The following is a 21383-nucleotide window of genomic DNA, read 5'->3' as shown; positions in this document are numbered from 1 at the left end:
CCGCCCTCCTCAGTGACAAGAATCAAACCTTAGCGATCTTGTGATCATCCTTCAACAAAGGTTACATTTCGGATTACTATAGTAGTAGTAAAGAAAGAAAATGTTAATACGACGAGAGTAATTAAATAACCGATCTGACTTTGCTAAATAAGAATTGAATTTAAAATTAAAATATCAAAAAATGGCTGTACGATAATGACAGTACGCTGAGCAAGTGAAATGACGTAAGGGATTAAATTAAGAAAGGATAATTTATATCCAAAAAAAGATAAGAAGAAAATCAAGAACGGATCAAAGTCGAATCGAATAAGTTCCTAATTCTACGAATGCTCTATTCGATGTCAACCCACTCAAATAAGAACCCATAATTAACATTAAAGATTCGATAGTAAAACTATAGGTAAATGCAGACGGGGATCAAAAGACTGTCTTTTAATATTAAAAGGTAAATACAATTATTCCTGTTTTACAGACTCAATCTTTCATTTGCCAAATCGGGCAAACAAGATGTTCAAAGTAGCTACAAATCAAACGTAAAACCAAGAATAAACCATTGCATTTGGCTTTAAAGATCAATACGATTGAATGTTTGATAACTCTTGGGAAGCTACCGCGCTGTAGGCTTCTAGTCACATACGCCTTCTATGTCAGAAATGAATAACCAACTATGCAGTCACTTATTGTCTCTGTCGCTACCTCTCGAAAAGCTTCTCTAAGCGCGAATTTACCCGATCCTGAAATTGAGAATCATCGAGGAATCATAAAGCGGTACACGCATTACTGTGAAGCTCTAATTGAGAACATTTACTTGAATGTGGTAGATGGTGGTCCATATCGATAGTGAACCTGAACCTGAGAAGTATATAGACATTCTATAATACTTTTTCCTCAGGAGCTGACCTTTGGACTTCGCTATGGTCAGCCCACTGCAGTCATCATCCGTGCTCACGATCATCCTCTAATTACACAAACTACCTGAACCTAATAACACCCCTTCTACTCTCTGCAAGCGGATGCCTCGGAGAGAGTAAACAGTTCGTTATTAGCTGCTGCGATAAAGGCTTACATCGGGTTGTCATCAATTTTTTCTTGCTTGGCGCTTCACTAAATAAATTTTCATCAAAACATCGCTTTACAATGTAGCCTTTGAGTAGAACTTTATGACGCATGGGAGCTCTTGTGCCTTGGTAGATTTACCGACTGCTGACTTGGACGTGTTCTGGAAACTAGCTTACTTTTCCTAAAACACAGGTTCAGAGGCTCATTTAGTAAACAAGTGAATCGCACGAAAAGGATTAAAATAATCGGTCCTAGTTTCACGAACTTGGGATCGAGGCTGTCATATATTCACGCCACATCAAACAATCTGTTCGAGGCTGGATAGGGCCTCCACTTGAATAAATATAAATCTGTCAATAAAATGTTTTGGATTCAATAGAGACGTTAAGTCAAATAAATTTTAGATTTCCCAATTGTGTGGCTAAAGGGATCAATGAATCAGAATTTGCGGGTTTAGTTCCATTCAGATTTACCTTATATGAAACCAATAAAAATTAGCCCATATTCCTGGGAAATCAAATTATGAAGATATTATCGCCTTTTTTCAAACCGCAAATTTCACTCTTAATTTGAATTTTTCTGATTCAGATATGGAACACCAGCCTCCAATTACGTAAACGAATCACAATACCAACAATTGTTCGAATATAGTAGCGTGAAAAGCGCAAACTTATGTACAAATAAGTAGACAGATGCTACAAATTTATTGTATGCGGATAAAACACTGCGTCATTTGTCGCAAATAGTTTTCATCAGATAACTTTAAATAGGATGTAAAAGTCACAAAACACAGGCGAGAGCTAAGATGCGATAATTCGTTTATGCATCTTACATTTGATGAAGTTAAAGTTAAGCTAGAACATTAAAATTTTCTGAGGGTGAATTACTGCATCAGTAAATTAAGCATTGTATTTTTCGATAAACATATGTGTTTGTTAAGTCCCAGGTGCGGCTGCCTTAATCTTCCCTAAATTGCCTCATGATGCAACGGACTCTCTAAAGCCAGATGGCAACAAAATTATTTTTATCTCAACAATCATATTGATTCACAAAAGCAATGAAAAAATAGTTGTGTGGCATTCTTGTTGAAATTGTTTGGCTGAAAACCAATTAAAGCTGAGACAGTAATCGATAAATAAACGCAATTAGACTCCCATACAGAAGCTGTCGCGTGACTCACAGCAAAATCATTGCTAAAACTGAAATACATATAATATTATTTTTACCATGTTATCTGTCTATTTATAATTGATAAACAAGTTCCTCCTTTCGACCCTGTTTAAATTAAAAGTCCCAAAACAATTCTGTTCATTACTTATGCAAATAACGATGATCGCTTAGATCAGGTACATTGTACCATTACCTAATATGACATTTCTGTAAGTTAAACTCACCTTCATAATTGACCTGACCGTCGCCATCGATATCGGCTTCACGGATCATTTCATCTACTTCTTCATCTGTTAACTTTTCTCCGAGATTTGTCATGACGTGACGCAATTCAGCCGCTGAAATGAATCCATTACCGTCTTTATCGAACACTCGGAAAGCTTCCCTAATTTCTTCTTCGCTGTCGGTGTCCTTCATTTTTCGCGCCATCATCGTTAAGAATTCAGGAAAGTCAATAGTGCCGTTACCTGTTCGAAAATTGAATTTATTTAAATTTCATTTCCATAGGAATTTTTAATTTAGGTTGTTTGAAGTTGTAGATTTTAAACTTTAGAAAACCCGCCTAGTTTACAAATAGAGGAACTAAATATATGCATTAGAAGCCTATTGAGTTTCTATAAATCTTGGATAAAAGTTGCTGTACAAATTGCAACCATTAACCTCTTTTGAACACTTAACATTCTCCAATCCTCACGAAATTCCAAATCCGGACAATAGTTTTAGTTCAAGTAGCTTCTAATATCTATTTCCCTATGAAGTTGAATTATTTCCTTTCCTATTTCTCTGACTGAGCAGCTTATAGTCTCGGAAAATTTATTCACAATTTGATTTTTAACGAAAAATATCCCTACATTGATGAAACATCATTCAATCCCGCTTCATTTCGATTCAACATGTTAAAATCTTTCCCTCAAAAATCTGGTAAGCAAATAATAAACCTTTAACTGATCCAATACCGTTTACCTCCGCTTCAACACAAATGACTCAAAGTGAACGTGGAGAAAACGCAGATCAAAACCAAAATTTTGTGGATCCAGACTCGACCTCAAATTTAAATATAATGCCGTCTAAATCAGCGTCAAAATTAATGGCAACACCAAGTAATTGGTCGTTATTTAAAAACATAAGATCACATGGAACTGGAGCTGAAATTCATCGAAGAATTACGCAGACGATTCTTTATAATTCATCCTAAAAACGTTTTGAATATTGTTGAATGACAAATATGAATTTGTAGGAGCCCCGTGGATTGCTGATGCCATACACATGTTAAACAAAGTCCTCTTAATAACAGACAATGACCCAAGCATCAAGGCTAACGAAACGCTCTTGAGAAACCAACAAATCGAAAACCGGACACTCAGCGCTTGATTTTTTATGTGAGAATATTTGGATGAAGGCTCCATTTCTACACAGCTCATAGTATATATACATTGAATATACCCGATAATCAATTCGGTATGGTGCTGAAATTTTACTTAATAATTTGACGAGAAAAAGGCAATTTGACCTACTGCAGCCTTGTTAATAATAATAAGGTTTTCACAAAATTTTCCAGAATGACGCTATATTACTGCAAAATTTTACGGACCTAGGATACTTTTATTAACTTTATTTGAGGAGATAACGCGGTATAAGCAATTTCGAGGCCTAGATACCAGGACCACCCTGTTTTTCAGATTTTCAGTTGGGTAGTTTCTGAGAGCAGATCCTTCAAGTAATTGACCCTATCAAACCCCCGCAGTTTTCCCTTTTGCAACTAATGCCAAAACTAATTCTTACTTTGGAAAGAACTAATCGAGACGTTTCATTTGAAAACCCACATGGCTATATTCGGTAAAAAAAAATATTGTACTCATCTTTACCACCCGGGTAAAGTGGTTTTCGTTCGGAAATTACACTTGATGACTTTTAGACGTACATTGGAAATCTGCAGCCATCTCTTTTCTTTTAACCATTGAAATTTAAACTCCGTCGATAAAATTGATGCATCGATTTCTACTATCCCGTCCGGATAAAGTGAGCGGATAGAGCACAAAGCTCTCGTGCGGTAGGTCGCGGTTCAAATCTTACCTTCCTAGTTGTAGTGGAATTATTATCTTGATTTGATGTCAGATACCAGTCGACTCGGCTGTGAATGAATACCTGAGTCAAATCTCGGGCGAACCTAATGCTGACCGCATCGCCTCCTATAGGGTTCTGTAATCCTGTAGTCTATCGTTACGCTCTTGAATGAAATACACTTCTAGGCCCTGATCTAATTGCATTGTTCCGCCAACGATTATTATTATCGATTTTTTAACACGAATAGCTTTTATCACCTTAGTGAAAAAGGGTAGAATAAAGCTAAAATTTGCTTATATTTATTAATAAAGGAGTCATTCTGTGTGAAAACCCTTTTGTCTATTTTTCTCGGAATGTTTTTAAGGAACTGAATGTCGGATTTTCCACCATGTATTTTTTAATACCTTGAACACACTTTACAACTTGTCAGCCCAATTTCGTTACAAGTACACGGTAACTTATGCAACCATGGTTAAAATAAAAAGTTGTTTTTCGATTGCCACGTAACCTGTGGAGTATTAACTAGTCACTGAACCAAGATTATTTACAAAAAAAAAATGTAGGAACCCCAAATGAGAAAGTACTAATTGAGAGTCTTCATTTGATATCTCATTTGGCAACATTCGATGAAAAAAGTATCGCTTCCGTTTGCATATATGAGGATCTCCATCGCGCTTTAAGTCAAAGTGTCATTCACTGCATACGTAATTTACAATTCCCGCACTTACAAGGAATTTCGTGTCAATAGATACATACAGGGTGAAGAAGAGATTGCTCTATTATAGATGATCGATGGTGTATCTTTTAGAGACATTTTGTCCTTCAATACACCCCAGACAGAAAAATCTAACAGATGTGCATCAAGACTGTGCTAACCATTCTCAGCTGAAAATGAAGTGTGAAACGTTGTTTTTTCACTATTCTTGGCTGACGCGCGCTTTGTGAAGTTCCGAAAAGTTCGAAAGACCTATAATAAAGTCGGTGATTTTCTTTGTTCACGAATTGTTCAATCGCGAATGTGGCCTCGTCGAAAAAAAAACGAGTTCGGTAACTCACCAATTCCACCAGTTCCTCAATCTGTTCTAATTTTTTTGTTGCGGTGTTAGATCGTGTGCTTTTTGGAACTCCACATGCTTTAGTTTAACCAATAAGAAATTAATAAAGTGACATTGCGATATTATTCGGAACGCAGTCTTCTACGATTGACTTTGACACCAAGTTGGAGCATTTCTATAACAAATGCAGCCACGTGCACCAACCCCATCACACAAATGAAACCCAATAACAATGATGAACATGCGCATAAAACAACTACGATCTTGACTGAAAAGCCCCGCCCATCTATTCTCTCCTGTAAAAATTCAAGGTTTACCACCTGTCTCCTCCTGTCTTCTAGTTTGAAGCTTATAGTAGCCGAAGTAAATTACAGTTTAATTGCCTTGCCCTGTATGAACTAATAAACCGCATGACAGGCAAACAATAAACCAATTTTTTTGTAAAATGTACAAAACCTTAACAACGAAAACCGAGTAGTGGTTAACTGATGTGTGACCTTTCCCTGAGATCTCAGAAAACTGATAAGGCAGTATCCAAAGAACGATTACTGGTAGACGACACGTTGAATTCCGAGAATATTAAGCAATGAGCAAAACAGGCGACGATTTAATGGGCGAATATTAAAGTGTGCCAAAATAGCAGGGCACGTTACGTTACCGATAAGATTTACAGTTTGTCACTTTGATCCCAAGAATAAGGGCTTGTCCATAGCATGGAAGCAACCATCATCGCCAAAATTGAGAAATTTGAGAGTCAATTACTCCGTGCAGGTTGTGGCTTCCGTTTTCTCGGACTTTGAACTGCTCGATCCTAATTGTAACTGGGAGGTATTGTAAGAGGGTGAAAATTAATAAATGAACCTATTTCCCCAACACGACGCAGGCATCTTTTGAGTAAAAGGACGATGGACTTATTGCGTCCGAGATAAAAACAAACCCCTCTATGGATCGTATGACAGTAAGAGATTAGAAGTGAATTGGCAAATCCGATTTCAGTCGTTGGCTAACGTGATGTCACATTGGGATAGCAATTGTAAATAGAAATAATTAATTACAAAAATGAACAAATCACAGGGCTATGGCTCTTATCATGTGCCGAACTTTAACAAAACGAAGGATCACTCCGAGAAATGTTTTTACGCATCAAGACGAAAACGGGGCAAATTTTGCCTCAAACAACCTCGTCGTAAAGATATCCCAAGGATGTCCAAATATTTTTGTTGTCAATATCATTTCAAAATAAATGGGCAGGCTATCACTGATTACAACAAAAGATAATTCAATTTATAATGTGAAACTTGGTTGACTATACGAAAGGCGAAAGCTTTTATTGTGAATGTGATAATTTAATTGAGAGTTGTAAATTTAAATCTTATAGCTGAAGGAAGACAAGGAAAATTATGCACCATATACTCTAATTGGCGGAGGATGACCGTAAAGCGTGTTATTTCTCATTTTTTAACGCCGGTGCCACAAAAACAAATATGTAACTACAAAACGCGAAAAAGGGTTTTACTTGAGATCAGGCCGGCTTTGGCAGAAATCGAGAGATATTTTCGGAAAATCAACCTTTAAGATTGCCAAAAGATTAAAAAAAAATCAAAACCATTTCAATTCGTTTGAGGGACATATAATCTACATCAGATTCACCATTTCGGTACATTTGAAATTCATTCATTTCCAGACATCCGAAATTCGAAAAATTCTAGAAATATACACTAATTATCGAATATACATTTGAATGAAGACAAAAAACAGCATGTTTCCAATTGCATCCAACAACGTAAAGAAAATAAAATTGGACTAGAGTAACAATAGGACATGTTTGAAATGCTGATCTCCACCAAATAAATATTATATCACATCTTTTCGGCTACAAGAGAATTATAGAATCCAAGCTACTTCGATGGGTTGAAACCATGACCGCAAGGCACTTTAAGCAGTCATTAGTCTTAATATTATGATGCGACCTGAACATGCTAAAATTAACTAATTGATAAATAAACGCTTAGTTTGATTGATCAGGCCTAAGTCTACGCAATGATCGAACATTTTGCTGCTCCGATTCTCTATGAATATCTCCCTGTATTTTTCTTCCGATTTTTAATGTTGTTGTTTAATTTTAGATATTTCTCAGTAAGTACTGTAAATCGAATGTAAATGGAAAGAAAAATAATTAATCTTTAATGTTTTCAGAGAGAGGGTTGTGTATCGTAGCGACAGATGAGTCTGCTCCTGTCGACGAGAAGATTCAACATAATTATCGATAATAGTGGCAAGATAAAGGCAAAGTTAAAAAACAAGTGATAGAACCAAAAGATCTGAGAAAACGAGATCGACGAGTTATTATCAAATTAACATTAACATTATTGAAGTTCAGAAGTTAAAACAAAAATATGCTGAAACTACTTTACATTTTGAAGGGCCCAGTGCCACATAAATAGCATTTTTAGCCCTTTAAAAGTATTATACTTTTCCCCAATTCTAACGACCAAAGTATTTAATTCTATAACTTTCATTCATTTCATTCAAGCATTTGAAATGACTGACTTCGCTAATAGCTTTTTGCCACGCTAGTGACCCATAGTTACGGAGCTATATAACGACAATCAATGTGTTAAATTCGCCTACATCTCCATTAAATATGAAATATCCGCTTCATGTGATTCAACAATAGCGAAAATAGCCTCAGTTCTTCACAATTTCTCCACAAAACGCAAAAAAAACCCACAATGTTTACACAGGTAAATATCGATTACATAAACTTAAAGGAAAAAGTGCATCCGGCCAGAAATATGCCTCCGCCACCAATCATAACAATTGTGTGGTCGTTTTCCCCCAACATACTTCCGGGCACAGAATTTTATCTACAGAAAATTCATTCTACAATTTTTTTCCTCATTTTTATTTTTGTTCTCAATTTCACGATTCATTTATGTTGTTAATTGCTGAAAGATAAATGATGTAGAATAGTCGAGTGGCCGAGAAATTCACTAGCTGTTTGGAACAGGAATATAAACTTAGAAGAAGTAATCATCATTTGATATTTATTCGTTTTGCGATGTCAGTGGCATAGCAACGATGTTTCAATTTCCACTCATACGAGTATATATGACTTATTAGCATATGAGGAAAAGGAGAACGTGTTTGCCTGCCATTAGGAAACTTTCATTGTAATTTCGTTTCTAAGAAGCCAACAAAGTTCCATTAAAAGACTTTCTCTTTTCGCTGCTTGCATGAAAGAATATAATCGAATTCATTCCCTACCCTAAGGAAACTACCATGTTGTTTAGAATCTTACAAATACAATTAATTCCTACAAACGCAGAATGAAAATGAACTAAATTAATGTATTACTTCAATTCCCATATCAGCTCTATAACTAATGAATCAACGCGCTGGACTATTATGATTCTAATAATTTTCATTCTGACCTACTCCAGCAGCTAATGCAATCATAGCTTGGGGTTCGCACTAAGAAAATTAATGTTTACGTCGCCGTTCACTAATAACTGCCATTTTGCAAGTGGCCGATGTTTTATTCATACCGACTCTGGGTACGGTCCACGCAAGAGCTGAACCAAACCTTCATCTATTCATACGAAAGAGAAAGAAAAAAAAATATCAGCACCACCCTGAATTCATACCAATTAGGCCACCTTGCCTGCGGAAACTTTTGTAATATTGTGAAAAGCAGCAGAGACCAAGAGCGCATGACGCTACAAAACGAAAATCTGAACGAAAACTCCAACCTTGCAAGCTCTTCGGAGGGAAAAAACGGAAAACTTAGGAGTATAAATGTGTGGAGTTGTTTTATGTTTTTTTTTTAATTTCGCTTTACGGAATAATAATTTTATGGGAAGAGTTGGAATATTCCGGGCAACGACTATTCCCTGTAATTCACGCCTATTTCTACAACCTCCCCATTTCAGATAAAAATACAGTCAACGCCTTTCTCAAAAGGATATGCGATATACATAGATCACTTTGATAAGAGAATAAATTATACAAAAGAAAGAGTAATCAATTACCGTCTGCGTCGACTTCATTTATCATATCCTGCAGTTCTGCTTCTGTTGGATTTTGACCTAGTGACCTCATTACTGTGCCCAATTCTTTTGTTGTGATTGTGCCATCTCCATCCTTATCGAATAGGGAGAATGCTTCTTTGAATTCAGCAATTTGTTCTTCTGTAAGTTGATCAGCCTAAAAAATACAATAAAAAATATAATTAATGATGCGATTCCAATAAACAGTTGGAAATGCAGTAATCAAACGCTGCTGCGGTAAAAGGAATATTATTTCTTTATTGCGCTTATCGTGCGGTGCATTGCCGGGTTTTATGGTTCGATAGTTGCTCATATACAATTGAGATGAATTTCTTATAACCCAATTTATACTATTAGATGCAATTAGATATGGATTATCTCAAAAACAGAACCAGATGCTTGAAAATATGCACGGCTTACCGCGATCTAATTTCAAATTGCATATACATATTATACGAAATATTCAATCGTTTAGAAATAAGCTCCGTAATAAAACGGAAAATCATTTCTGGTGAAGCAATAAAAACGAATAGAGAAGAGTAAAAACTGGTAGACATACAGCCGCCACTGGTTTTCTATGGTGGAGGAATTAGAAGACATAAATCACACATCTTTCTCGATATTAAACATAGTTGGCAATATCAACATGGATTGTCATCCTAACTTTTAGAGATGTATAAAACCTCCCACCCTCCGTCTCCTTTTCATGTCAAAGTTTTCTATGATAATAATTGATGGTTTGTTAAAAAAGAAGGCCCAATAAAAAGACGTGGAGCCGAAAAAGCCAAGATATCGATTAGGCGCAAATCCGCGTTTGGGCGAAATTCCCTCTTTTTTGTATTGTTATTTATATTTGAGGATTTTAAAAATTAAACTTCGAATTCTCTTCCAATTGTTCGATAGGGAAACTGAAAAGTTGTGCTACTACAGGACCCTCGCAATTGTTTAGTTACACAATAAAGGCGGTGGTGTTCACCTCACTCTCAGTCGGTTTCAAAATAGATAATAGCATTACGATGAGTTGGATATGTGCTACTTAAAATGACATAAAAATCGTTAAAGATACAAAGACCACATGTAGTGAACGATAAAGTAAAGCAGAGGGTGAGACGATGGGAACCACTTTTTTTGGCTCCGGAACATCCTCCATAGTTATATCTGGAATATAAATTACTGACAAAATTTTGAAATCACGAATGCCACATAAAGAGTGGATAAAGGGATGTGGATTAGAGCACCACGAAACTAGACGACGCCTACAAAGAAAGATTATGATTCGCTTTCAAAATTTGCAATTAGCTAGCGTTTGGCTTTCAATAAAAAGTCGAAAAATGTTTTTTTTTTGTAGATCGAAAGGCAGCTCTGATTCTCGTGCCACCAGCCGTCATTAGTTTAAAAGGAACCAGGAACATGCTCGAGGTGAACGAAAACTTCCTAGAGTAGAACAAGGGGAACAAAATGGATAATGATACGCTTCAACTCAAAGTGTAAATAGAAAAAAACATACTGTTTACCGTTTAAAATCAAAAATAAAAGTTATGTATCTCAATTTAAAAACAACTGCGTAGAAAGGACTGGCATCCAAAAAGGAAGAAGGAAAACTGTTTACTGGCCCCTGCAATTAGAGCAATTAGAGGAAACACACATCTCACATCCACCACGTTCCATCTTGGCAAGGAAAACGCCTAAACTATGTGGTAATAACAAAACTGCCTGATCGTTTTCTTAGAGAAGTCATAGACAACTCCCGATAGTTTACTCCCAACATTAAGATGTGAATACAGGGACAATCGTGAAGCTGTACCAATGCCACAATAAGCATGTGTTGCTTATTGATAAAGCTTGAAAGATCACACAAACGACATCACTAAGGAAAGCAAATGTGTCGTGAATTATGTCAAAAAACGTCCCACATATATTTTTTCCAACAACCAAATCGAGTGAATTAAGTTACAGCTCCACAACCAATTTGTGATAAAACTATGGTTCTTCATAAAGGATTCACTTCACAGAGCGAGAAAACGAAACAAAGGCAAGATCTTGCCATGTCAACATTACGTAGCTGTTCATGGTAGTCCAGATTTTTCTTTCTTCACATCGACAGTTGCTCTGAAGATGTTTACCATGAAATGCGAAACAGGAATACGACAATATGCGTGATATAGAAATGCGAACGCCCTTACGCTGGTAACAATAAAACTAAGATTGATTACCTCTTATCAAACTTGAGCGAAAATCACATTCAGATACGTAAGAAATGGGCCGTAATTCCGATTTTTCGAACCTAGTTTTTACTGATGGATCGGCTTTTGGGTCATACCTACAAGGGACCGTGGACGATACGCCAAGTTTAGGTCCACGTTTAGGGATATTTCAGTAAACGGGTTTGGTACCCTTTATCAGTTTGTTGGCACTCTGATCGCAAAGTCTGCCAGTAAATGGTTTGTTACAATGCCGAGCGTATGGATCCTTAAAAAAAAATAAAAATCCGAAACACCGCAGTCGACTCCGCAACAAATGGGAAACCCAAGATGAATGCGATTTAAAATGTATGGACCACCATGAAGCCTAGGCTATTTGGAAAGGCTTCTGCGACATTGGCCAAGAATTTAGTCCACAGCATATACAAACGTTATCCAGCCTTGCAGCAAAATTTTGGCGGTTGGACTTCCTATTAGTACAGCGCGTGTTAACCTTACTGTTATATGAGTTAATAAAATGAAAAAAATACTGTATATCCAACGAAAATTCTTGGGATCAAAAGAAAGACAAGATAGAGTTTTATATGCCTTACATTATTTTAAAGTTAATAGACGACAAAAAGTTGATGTTTTGTCTGTGCACTTATCGGTGAAATGTTTTACATTTAAATTGATGACAACTGACTTCAAATTATTCTATTTAAAAAATGTGAAATCTTTTCCATAGACATTGACCATGTGAAGAAATCGAAATCAAAAAGGGCAAAAACCTCTTAGTAACTTCGGTCAAAAATTACGTCAGCTGCACATAATACAAGTTTACCGACTTAAAAGATTTGAAAAAAATTCAGCAGATTTTCTTTGGTTTGTATTGAACATAATAAAATATAAAAAAATAGTTGTCTCCAACCGGAACTAAGCGAGAAATGTATCATTGCAGCTTGAAGCTACCCCAATTATATTAACTGACCAATAATGAAGGTATCATCGAAAATAACAGTGGGAAATAAAAATATAATGCACCATAACCTGCAATCGAGGCCTCCATTAATATGCAATCGGATAGCCGGATATTAGCCGTCACTGATCATCTTACAAAGTAGATCGTAGGTCTCAATACAGGCCAGCCGCATGTAAGATAAATTGAAACATGTTTGCAAATTTGCAGGGTATAAAATCCCTTAGTTAGCGTAGGACGATACCCATTGCTATTTTTGTGTAAACCATCTCCGGCCAAGCTTTGGTCGAACTATGGTAAATTCGCACTCATGTTGTGTTTTGGAAATATATCGGTGACGCTGCTCACAGAGGAGAGGTGAAGCAACGTCTGATGGGTTGCCTAGGCCCTGGATGGAACCGTAAAACATGTTCGTCTCTGATTTTTGAACCCCATAGGGTTTCTTAACTGTTTCACTTCACAGAGCAAACTGATTAAGATAAGGTGGACGCTGATTTGAAGACGCGCCAACACTGGCAGGTGTTAACCAATATACCATACTGCTTGACGCTCATATAGTCAGTCAATGAACACTCGCCAACACCTACGAATTTTTCCAGCTGCCAAGTTTTCCACCACACCTTTAGATGAACACTTGAATACTTTTCTGTCTTTCACTCTTTCTATCCTGGGCTTTGCAAAAGAAGATCAAGACTACTTTTGTGAGGTACCATATTCAAATTAACAAAGTATCAATCGAAAACGACCTTGTATAAAGCCTTTTTCGTTCCCAGTTTTTAATAGCAATCAAAGGACTTGAAATATTAATAGGCAGCACCCCCTTGCAATCTAAATAAAATCCTTTTAGCGTACTGCAATGTCCAACTAAATTTCTGCTTACAATTCCATCTGAATCTTTGGAATTGTTTTTCAGTCATGTGCAAAAAGTAGTTGACGTAAATGCTGCGCGTGACTACCAAATGTGTTCGCATTGACTCTGGATACTTTTATCTTCCGAAATTGAAATACTTGAAGGGAATGCATCAATCGTTTGTTCCGAACTCAGCAAATTTCACGACACAACCTCATTCAAACTAAAAACGTGCTCTCAACATCATTCATTCCAACAATGTGATACGAGGCGAGCACGGGTTCGATTATCCCCATATTCGTGCTTTCTTCTTTCAATCGCTATCGAATACACTTATCTGAGTTATACAGTGGAATATTTGCAAGTAACAGCAATGAAAAAACCAGTTGGATTCGATTGAATCCAGTTATCGGCAGTAATAACACTCTTATGTACGCCGACAAGCCGGTGTTTCACTTCCAGCATGTTCGAAGCCAAAACAACCAAACAGGTTGGCAACCATATACATTGGAGAGTCTGGGCTTCTGGAAATCACGTTGAAGCTCCTTCTGTTTGTATAATTCGAAACCGATGCGCTCGGAGAATTTCAAGAAGCAACATATAAGAAATATCTTCGGAAAAAATTTCATATGACCGACTTGCACGAAATTCAATCATGACCACATGTAAGCCGGCATAGAATGCAAAATTGTGTCGTAGATATTATAAATTCAATCGGACCGGCATGTCTCAAAGACCAAATTCAAGTAAAGCCAACACGTTGTCTTTTCTGCTTAGCCGTGCAATAGCATTTTAGATTGGATTGCTATGAAATGTGGCAGGCACATATGAATAGCATTCATGAGCCGGCGAGACAGTGGCGAACCGACAATCACTTGCTCGCCGCTTAGTTAAATAGCAATGACCTCTTCCCTTCTTCTGGCCAAAAGAATTTCGCCAGCTTGTTGCGACAACCTTTTATTCATAAATATATTACGGAAATGTAGAAATACTGAAATTCTCTTTGAACAGCATAAGTAAACCCATCATACATGCCGGCCACGATCGCCATGATCTTCGAGAGACTATTTCGCGTGGCTTATTATAAATTTTGTGCGCTCTTTGGAAGTGATCCAATGGAGTACATTCTGTTGCTAAACCGGCTCCGAATACCAACGTTTTCTATCAATAATAAGGGAACGTCTAGTCGTGCTGCCTGAGAAAAATTATTCATTGTTGATGTTTGTGGTAGTTAACTTAATGGATTCTGTCTTTTGATATTTCTCTTTGGCTCTTTGCCTTTGAGCGGATTAGGAGAATCTTGCGATGGCTCGTTGCCTGGGACCGAAAAAGTCGGAAAAGTTAGGTTGACATTCTCAAGCAATGACTTCAGATTGGGTCGAGAAAAATCGATCCCCCGGCCTCTAAGATCGCCTCCTCAAATAAAACATCTAATGATAATTTGATTCACATCATTCTGCTCGTTTCCGATGTATTGTTCTCAGAAATCCTACTGTTGAACGTTTTCGAAAGGTATTTACTCACTACGCACACTAATTAGATTCACAGAACGTACCGCAGAAGCAACAACAGAGCCAGCAGCGGCTCAGCAGCTCTGTAATGTGCTATTTTCGCTAGTCTGACTAACTTCCCAAGCGTGTTGCTTTAATACAATGCCGATTTCTCATTTATTTCAATTAATTTTTTCCTGAAATTTATAAATTTCTCAGCAAAAACTTCTGCCACAACACGGCACATATTGTTTCGTAACAACTTGGGGTGTTTGACTTCAACTAGAATTTAATCTCAGGCAATCTTAACAACGTCTTTGCGGCTACGGCGATGGCGGCAACTTTCTGGCGACATAAAATCGATTTTCCATTCATTACACAAATGCCGAGTAGTGATTCCTGGTGTTTCTTGCTGCTAAATTCTGACCTATAAATACTCCAGAATGTTCTTTTCATTTTACGGTCGAATGGGAATTAGCTAAAACAGATTGCGACTCCAGCTGTTTAAATGTGTGGGAGGAAAACTACCGGCAATTTGAAAAATTACTTTGTTACATACAATTTTTTTGTCTATTCAAGATTGGAGGCGAGTTTTTCCATTTTGATGTGAATTGTTTGCAACAATCCTATTTAGACCGGACATGATTATATTAATGTGTGCATCCAAACGTTCTTAGAAGTACAATGCGTGTGAGACTTTAAAGGAGGCCAGAAGGTTATTCCCAAGTTTTAATGTTTTTGTTTAGTATGTGTTCTCCAAGGCAAACCAATGAATTTCGAAAAGATCGGAATCGGAACAGTCGTTATGGACAGGCACATGTAAGACTTTTTAACACCCCTTGGATGACCTACACAACAAAAGGCAGGAACTGCAATGTAGAAAAGGTCAGCGGTGATACTCGTTAAATTTACAAAATCCTCCAGGCGAAACTTGAGGTTCCACGCACATGAAAACTGGGAGATATTAACTTCTGTAACCTGGAGGGAGCTCCCTAGACAATGTCGACACATCAGACAGATCGGATAAAAATAGACTTCCCATCGAAATCTTCGAGTTATTCGAAAAGTCATTTCGTCTTTTTCCTAATAGAAGGTGTAATTGTTCTTTTGTTTCCAGCGCCAACTTCGCACCTAAGCTGCGTTTTGATATATATTTCGGCGGGTGATACAACGAGGTTTCTCTGTATAATAATCCTTGTTCGGTATCAAAAAAGGAAATCCGAAAGCATCATTTTCGGTATATTTACACCGCGGACCTGAGCTAGATGAGCCGACACCGCTACTGAACGGACCAAATGGTAAAGAAAAAGAACAAGACCATTGAAAAGGTAAGTATGCTGTCCACTCACGAAAAAATTGGTTAATTTCTATTGGCAGAACGCCAGTGACAGTTTATGATCACGTGAAACGCTTTGGTTTAATTTTTATGATTCCAAGTAGTTTTACAGAGAAAAATACACTCCCCTTCACATTTACGTCATTCGCTTTTCAAACGTCAAGAATGGTCAATTTATGAAGCGAATCCTTATTGAGGACGAAATGTAACAATGTTAAACTCAAAAATGTTATGGAATAAATATACCACCACCATCGTTATCACCAATGGCACAAACAGCCAAGCCTCTCCAAAATACATTGCCTCCAGAGTTTCCGATCTGCTGACCGGACCCTCTAATTGCCACATCCTAATAGCGATCTGTAGTTGCCGAACATCTTATCCTCCCATTTTTTTCGTAATTTCCTTTGTGGCCATACGGCTTGAACTTCAGCATGCGCTGAGAGATTGTCGTTTGCTAAGTTGGATTAGGGTGGATATAGCTGGATCGTCAATGAATTCACTCCACCTCCACCTCACTTCAATTGATTGATGGCTCCATTACTTCACTTACAAGATGCAATTTCAAGTTATGGACAAATCGACCGTCATTTTAGTCTCCCACGCAATATCATCAAAAATATTTCGTCTTAACCCAGTAGGCTCTGACTACAAAAAAATCAATTCTACCCTGAAGGACGAAATGCATAATTTGTAGTAAAGCAATAAATTCAATGAAGCGTTCGTTACGGCTTCAGCAGGAAATAAGAACCACTGATCACATCAAATGGTATTAAGAAATTTGAAAAATCAAGCGTTTTAATAATTTTTTTAGGATATTAGATGGCGGCGGATAAAGAGCCTCTTTTTTACCTGAATTAGAAGGGATAAATATCAGTTGATTAAGTTCGTCACAAAACAAGGAACAACTCGTTCATCTATTTAGGAAGAGATGTCCTATTTTTAGGACGACTATTACCTAGGATAATCCAGGAAAGCAGAGATACGCCGAATCGATCGCAAATCAAAGCATCTCCTACATTTTGAAAAAGTTCAAAATACTGGAAGATACTTATTTGAAAAAGAAACAGCATGTCTGATGACTGATACATGACTATCTTGGCATGCCAAATGTGATCGTAAGATAGGTGTCAAGAATGCTCCCACCAGAGAAAACATTTCGGACCGAATTTTTACTGAAAATGTAAATAAGGCTTCATGAAGTGACACGAAAAGGGCATATCACCTCAAAGAGTGGCTTCAGTTTCTTCAGGTTCACAAGGAGTCATATTGAACGGCTGCGAAAAATACAGTATCCCCAATGACCGCAGAATAAAATGCTGGACTACTAGAAAAAAAAAAAAAACACACTATGGAAAAGGAGGGGGGAAGTGGACTGAAATTGTTGCTACTTTTGCGTGATAAGGCACCGTGCACAGGGCGCATCTTTGATGGCTGCCATTCCAAAAAATACTATATATTTAGAATACTGGATCACCCTCCACATACAGATTTATCTCCGAGGAATTATAATTCGTTCCCGAAGAGATGAAAAAACAGCTTCGGAAAAAGAAACTTTCCAGCGACGTTCAGGTAAAAGTACGCGATTTCTGCTTATCTTTTTCCTAAGGGAAAGATAGGCTTGTTGCGAGATATTCGAAATGTGAATACATTGAAAAGGAAAAATAATTGATAGTTTCACTTTACTTCTTTAGTCTCCTCCGCGAAATTACCAACACCGCTGTGAAATGTGTTTTTTTTATAATAGAAGAGCTCAAGAGTTTCAACCCCTCAACTGAAATATTCTCAATTCTCAATTTAAATGCAAAGCTTTTGTATCTATTGGACATATTGATGATGAGCCTCGCAAAAGACCCCATAAAAACACAATATCCACAACGCGTCCAAATAAAACCACAATGGTATTATTCACAAAAAGGAGAAAACTGGATGGACTTTGCCTCCCTGAGATGAGGGGTACTACCCTTCAACTCTCCGAAGAAGTGAAATATCTGAGAGTCACAGTAAAAAACTTCTTTGGAAAAAACATGTAGACGTAAAGATGAAACGAGTTCTCACAGCTTATGAGCTGTGCAGACGGACCTTTGTCTGGACATGTGGACTCAGGTCTCATGTGGTAATGTAGATATACGTTGCCATCATTAGGCCGATGTCCGTATATGCATCCGTAGTGTGGTGGGTTAAGGTAAGACAAAAAGGTTTTCACCGTAAACTAGCCGCACTGCAAAGAACTGTGTGTCACTGGTGCTATGAGCACAACATCCGACGCAGCTCTGAATGCACTACTCATTTTGCAGCCCCTGGATATATTTATTCAAAGCACTGCAATGAGAGCAGCTTATAAATTCGATTAGATCTATGGGGAAACAACGGATGTGGGGGCACAGAGCATTGGAAGAGTTACTGGGAGGACTGAATCCAGTTCTTACAATGCCTTCCGATTCTCGTGTTCCCATACATCTGTTTGGTAGAAGATATGAAGTTACCCTGGAGCCTGAGAAGTCCCAGAGGAATGCGTGGCGGGATATACGGAAGTCTTCTACACCGATGGCTCAAAAACAGAAGAGGGTTCATAAAAACGAGAAGTGAGCTTTTCCTTTGGGACAATATGCAACGGTTTTTCAAGACGAAGTTTATGCGATCCGAAGGGTGGCAAACTGAGTGATCCTTTGATCACCTCGAAAATCGTCCAGGAATGCAGAAACAGTTTGAACTCTATCTCTAGATTCAATACGGTGGAACTATACTCTGGGTACCTAGTCACTGTGGCGTAAAGCAGAATGAAATCTCGGACGCTTTAGCGAAAGAGGGGTCAATCTCCCCTAGGCCAGGACCAGAACCAGCAATTGGAGTGTAAGTAGCATTGGCTAAGTCTGTTTTCAAAAACTGGGAACAAGCTTCCCACAATGACAGGTGGCAGAGCCTAAATGCTGCTCGATACACCAAACTTTTCCTGCCAGAACCGAAGAGGCGTACCGCGAAATTTATCCTGTCGAAAAGCAGGACTAGCAAGTGTATTGTGGGAATTCTGACAGGCCATAATTCACTCATGATACGTGTTCCTCCTGTAATGAGGAAGCGGAATCCACGAAGCATTTCCTATGTGAATGCCCCCGCCTATGGACGCATCAGGCATCAGATCTTTGGTGCCGATGTTCTCCAGGTGCTACGAATAGCATCACATCCACTAACGGAAATCCTGGGATACGTTAACGAATCCGGAATATTCCGTTAGACGGGGGTGGCGAGTACAATGGGACAACACGGCCTGAGTGCTCAGAAGCTGTAGCTTCTCCCCCACCACAAACACACGTGTCCGACTTCCGCATCAGTTGGAATAAAAAGAAATTAGTATATGTATACCCTTATGTATTTTTCGCTTAAAACCAAAAGGCTTGAGCCTCCCCTGTTGGCTAGGAACTAGGTTTGGAAAAAACACGTATCATAGAAGTGTGGTCCAAGGACTGAAAGAAAGTTTCTTCCCAATTGATCCGATCCTGTATGCGGACTTAGAATTTCCCCGATTCTCTAACAAAAAATGTCTTAAGATGACACAACAGCAACGAAGGATGTCCTATCTCATCCCTATAAAATCTTAGAAACAGTTCCTTGCAAACTCGGCAAGTACAACTATTAACATAAATAGGTCATGCACTAAAGTGAAAACAGAAACGTGAGACGTGTTGAAGCTAAAAATTACTGACAGGAGCTCTTTATCTCAAAAGCTTCACGGTTCAACGACTTTGTAACATAATTATCAAAACAGTTTCAAATAATTGCAAAATTCTTAACATGGACTGTCCTCGAAATAGCACATTCCACCTCATATTCATTCATTATAATTCAGAAGCCCACACACACTCAGCTCTATCATAACCGATCGAACGGCTCCCACAGTATGAAACTTCCGGCTAGAAAATGAAAAAAAAAACATTTGTTTATCTGCGCCTCCCAAAACGAAGAAAAATTATGAAATATTCAAAGTATTTTTACCGTCCTAATTATAATGTAGCAGTGCGTACATACAATTAAAAGCGGACAATAACATATTTCACAGTATGTGCTTTCTTTTATCACTCCTCCCCCGTTTGCCGTCACCAGCGTAGAACGCTGTATGTCGTGACCCCCGCAATAAACAAAAAAAAATTTCAGCAGACAATTTTGCACGTTCCCAAAATAAAATTGGGGTATATTTACAAGAATATTGTTTGTCATACATCGGCGACGATGGCGACGAGGATATTCTCGTGCACCAAAGTACATACGAGTCAAGTATGTTCCGATTTGGGGATACTATTTTGGCACGGTGCCCACATTTTTTCCTGACACACACGGGGGATTGTAGCAGCCATAATCTATGCCGGTGTGGTTTAATGGCGCTGTCCGTCTTCCACAGTCTATAACTCAGCTGAAAGGGAATAATAGGTGACGACGTAAGAGATGCAATCGAGATGAATTATTGAAATGATTATGGTCAAGAAGATGACTCCGCCTGCAGGAAGGTGGGCTTTATTGTGTCATTCAAGAATTTCTCGGCGTTTTAAAGATAATTTGAGGTGAAATAACCCAAGTTGTTCTTCCTTGTTTCGTTGTCGTTCTTTCGTTTTTTCTTTTGTTGATTCGCCAAGAGCGTTTGCTTTCACTTAAGTACTACAGCCCAAAGCATTTACTTTCCAAATAGGATCCCTATGTGATGCAGTGATAGTAAAGATTGTGCCTAAGTAACTTTGTACACACCCCCGCGATGTGCTTATGAACGACAAATCGAGTAGAAGCCTATTTGCAAGATGGTGTTCCTCCTTCACACAAAACGGTCCCGATTTGAATAGAGAATTCTTTAGTTTCCGTAAATATGACCTCGCTACTAAGTATCCCACTATGAACAACTTTCGTGGGAAGAAACACAGAAACTACATGGTATATTTCGCCTTTGAGAAAGCCATCAATTTTAATTAGTTGCGAAATGAATCCGCACATCTGGGCTCAGAAAGCTATCATTTTCCAATGAGCATATTTATTTGTGGGTATTATGTGCCATGTGGTCGAGTTTCTCAGTGAATCCAAAAAATTTAGCAGTCCCGGCTGTGATAGATTTTCTATGAAGCAACAGAGCGTCCACAAAGACTTTAGAAGCGCCCAGTCGTAGGATAC

The 21383-nt window shown here is 38.0% G+C and overlaps 1 protein-coding gene across 1 annotated transcript in view; it reads right to left on the bottom strand.

Annotated features, from left to right (window-relative positions):
* LOC119655420 (calmodulin) overlaps positions 1-21383 on the bottom strand; it is a 45492-nt gene that overhangs the window by 4301 nt on the left and 19808 nt on the right. The window contains exons 2-3 of the mRNA XM_038061309.1: positions 9380-9554; positions 2454-2696 (exon numbers count right to left, since the gene is read on the bottom strand). Coding sequence (XP_037917237.1) covers positions 2454-2696; positions 9380-9554 — 418 coding nt within the window. The remainder of the gene's footprint in view (positions 1-2453; positions 2697-9379; positions 9555-21383) is intronic.

Source organism: Hermetia illucens, chromosome 4 (genome assembly GCF_905115235.1).
Source record: "Hermetia illucens chromosome 4, iHerIll2.2.curated.20191125, whole genome shotgun sequence".
NCBI lineage: Eukaryota > Metazoa > Arthropoda > Insecta > Diptera > Stratiomyidae > Hermetia > Hermetia illucens.
Note: the sequence above shows the minus strand (reverse complement) of the source record. Positions and strands in the feature narration are given on the sequence as shown.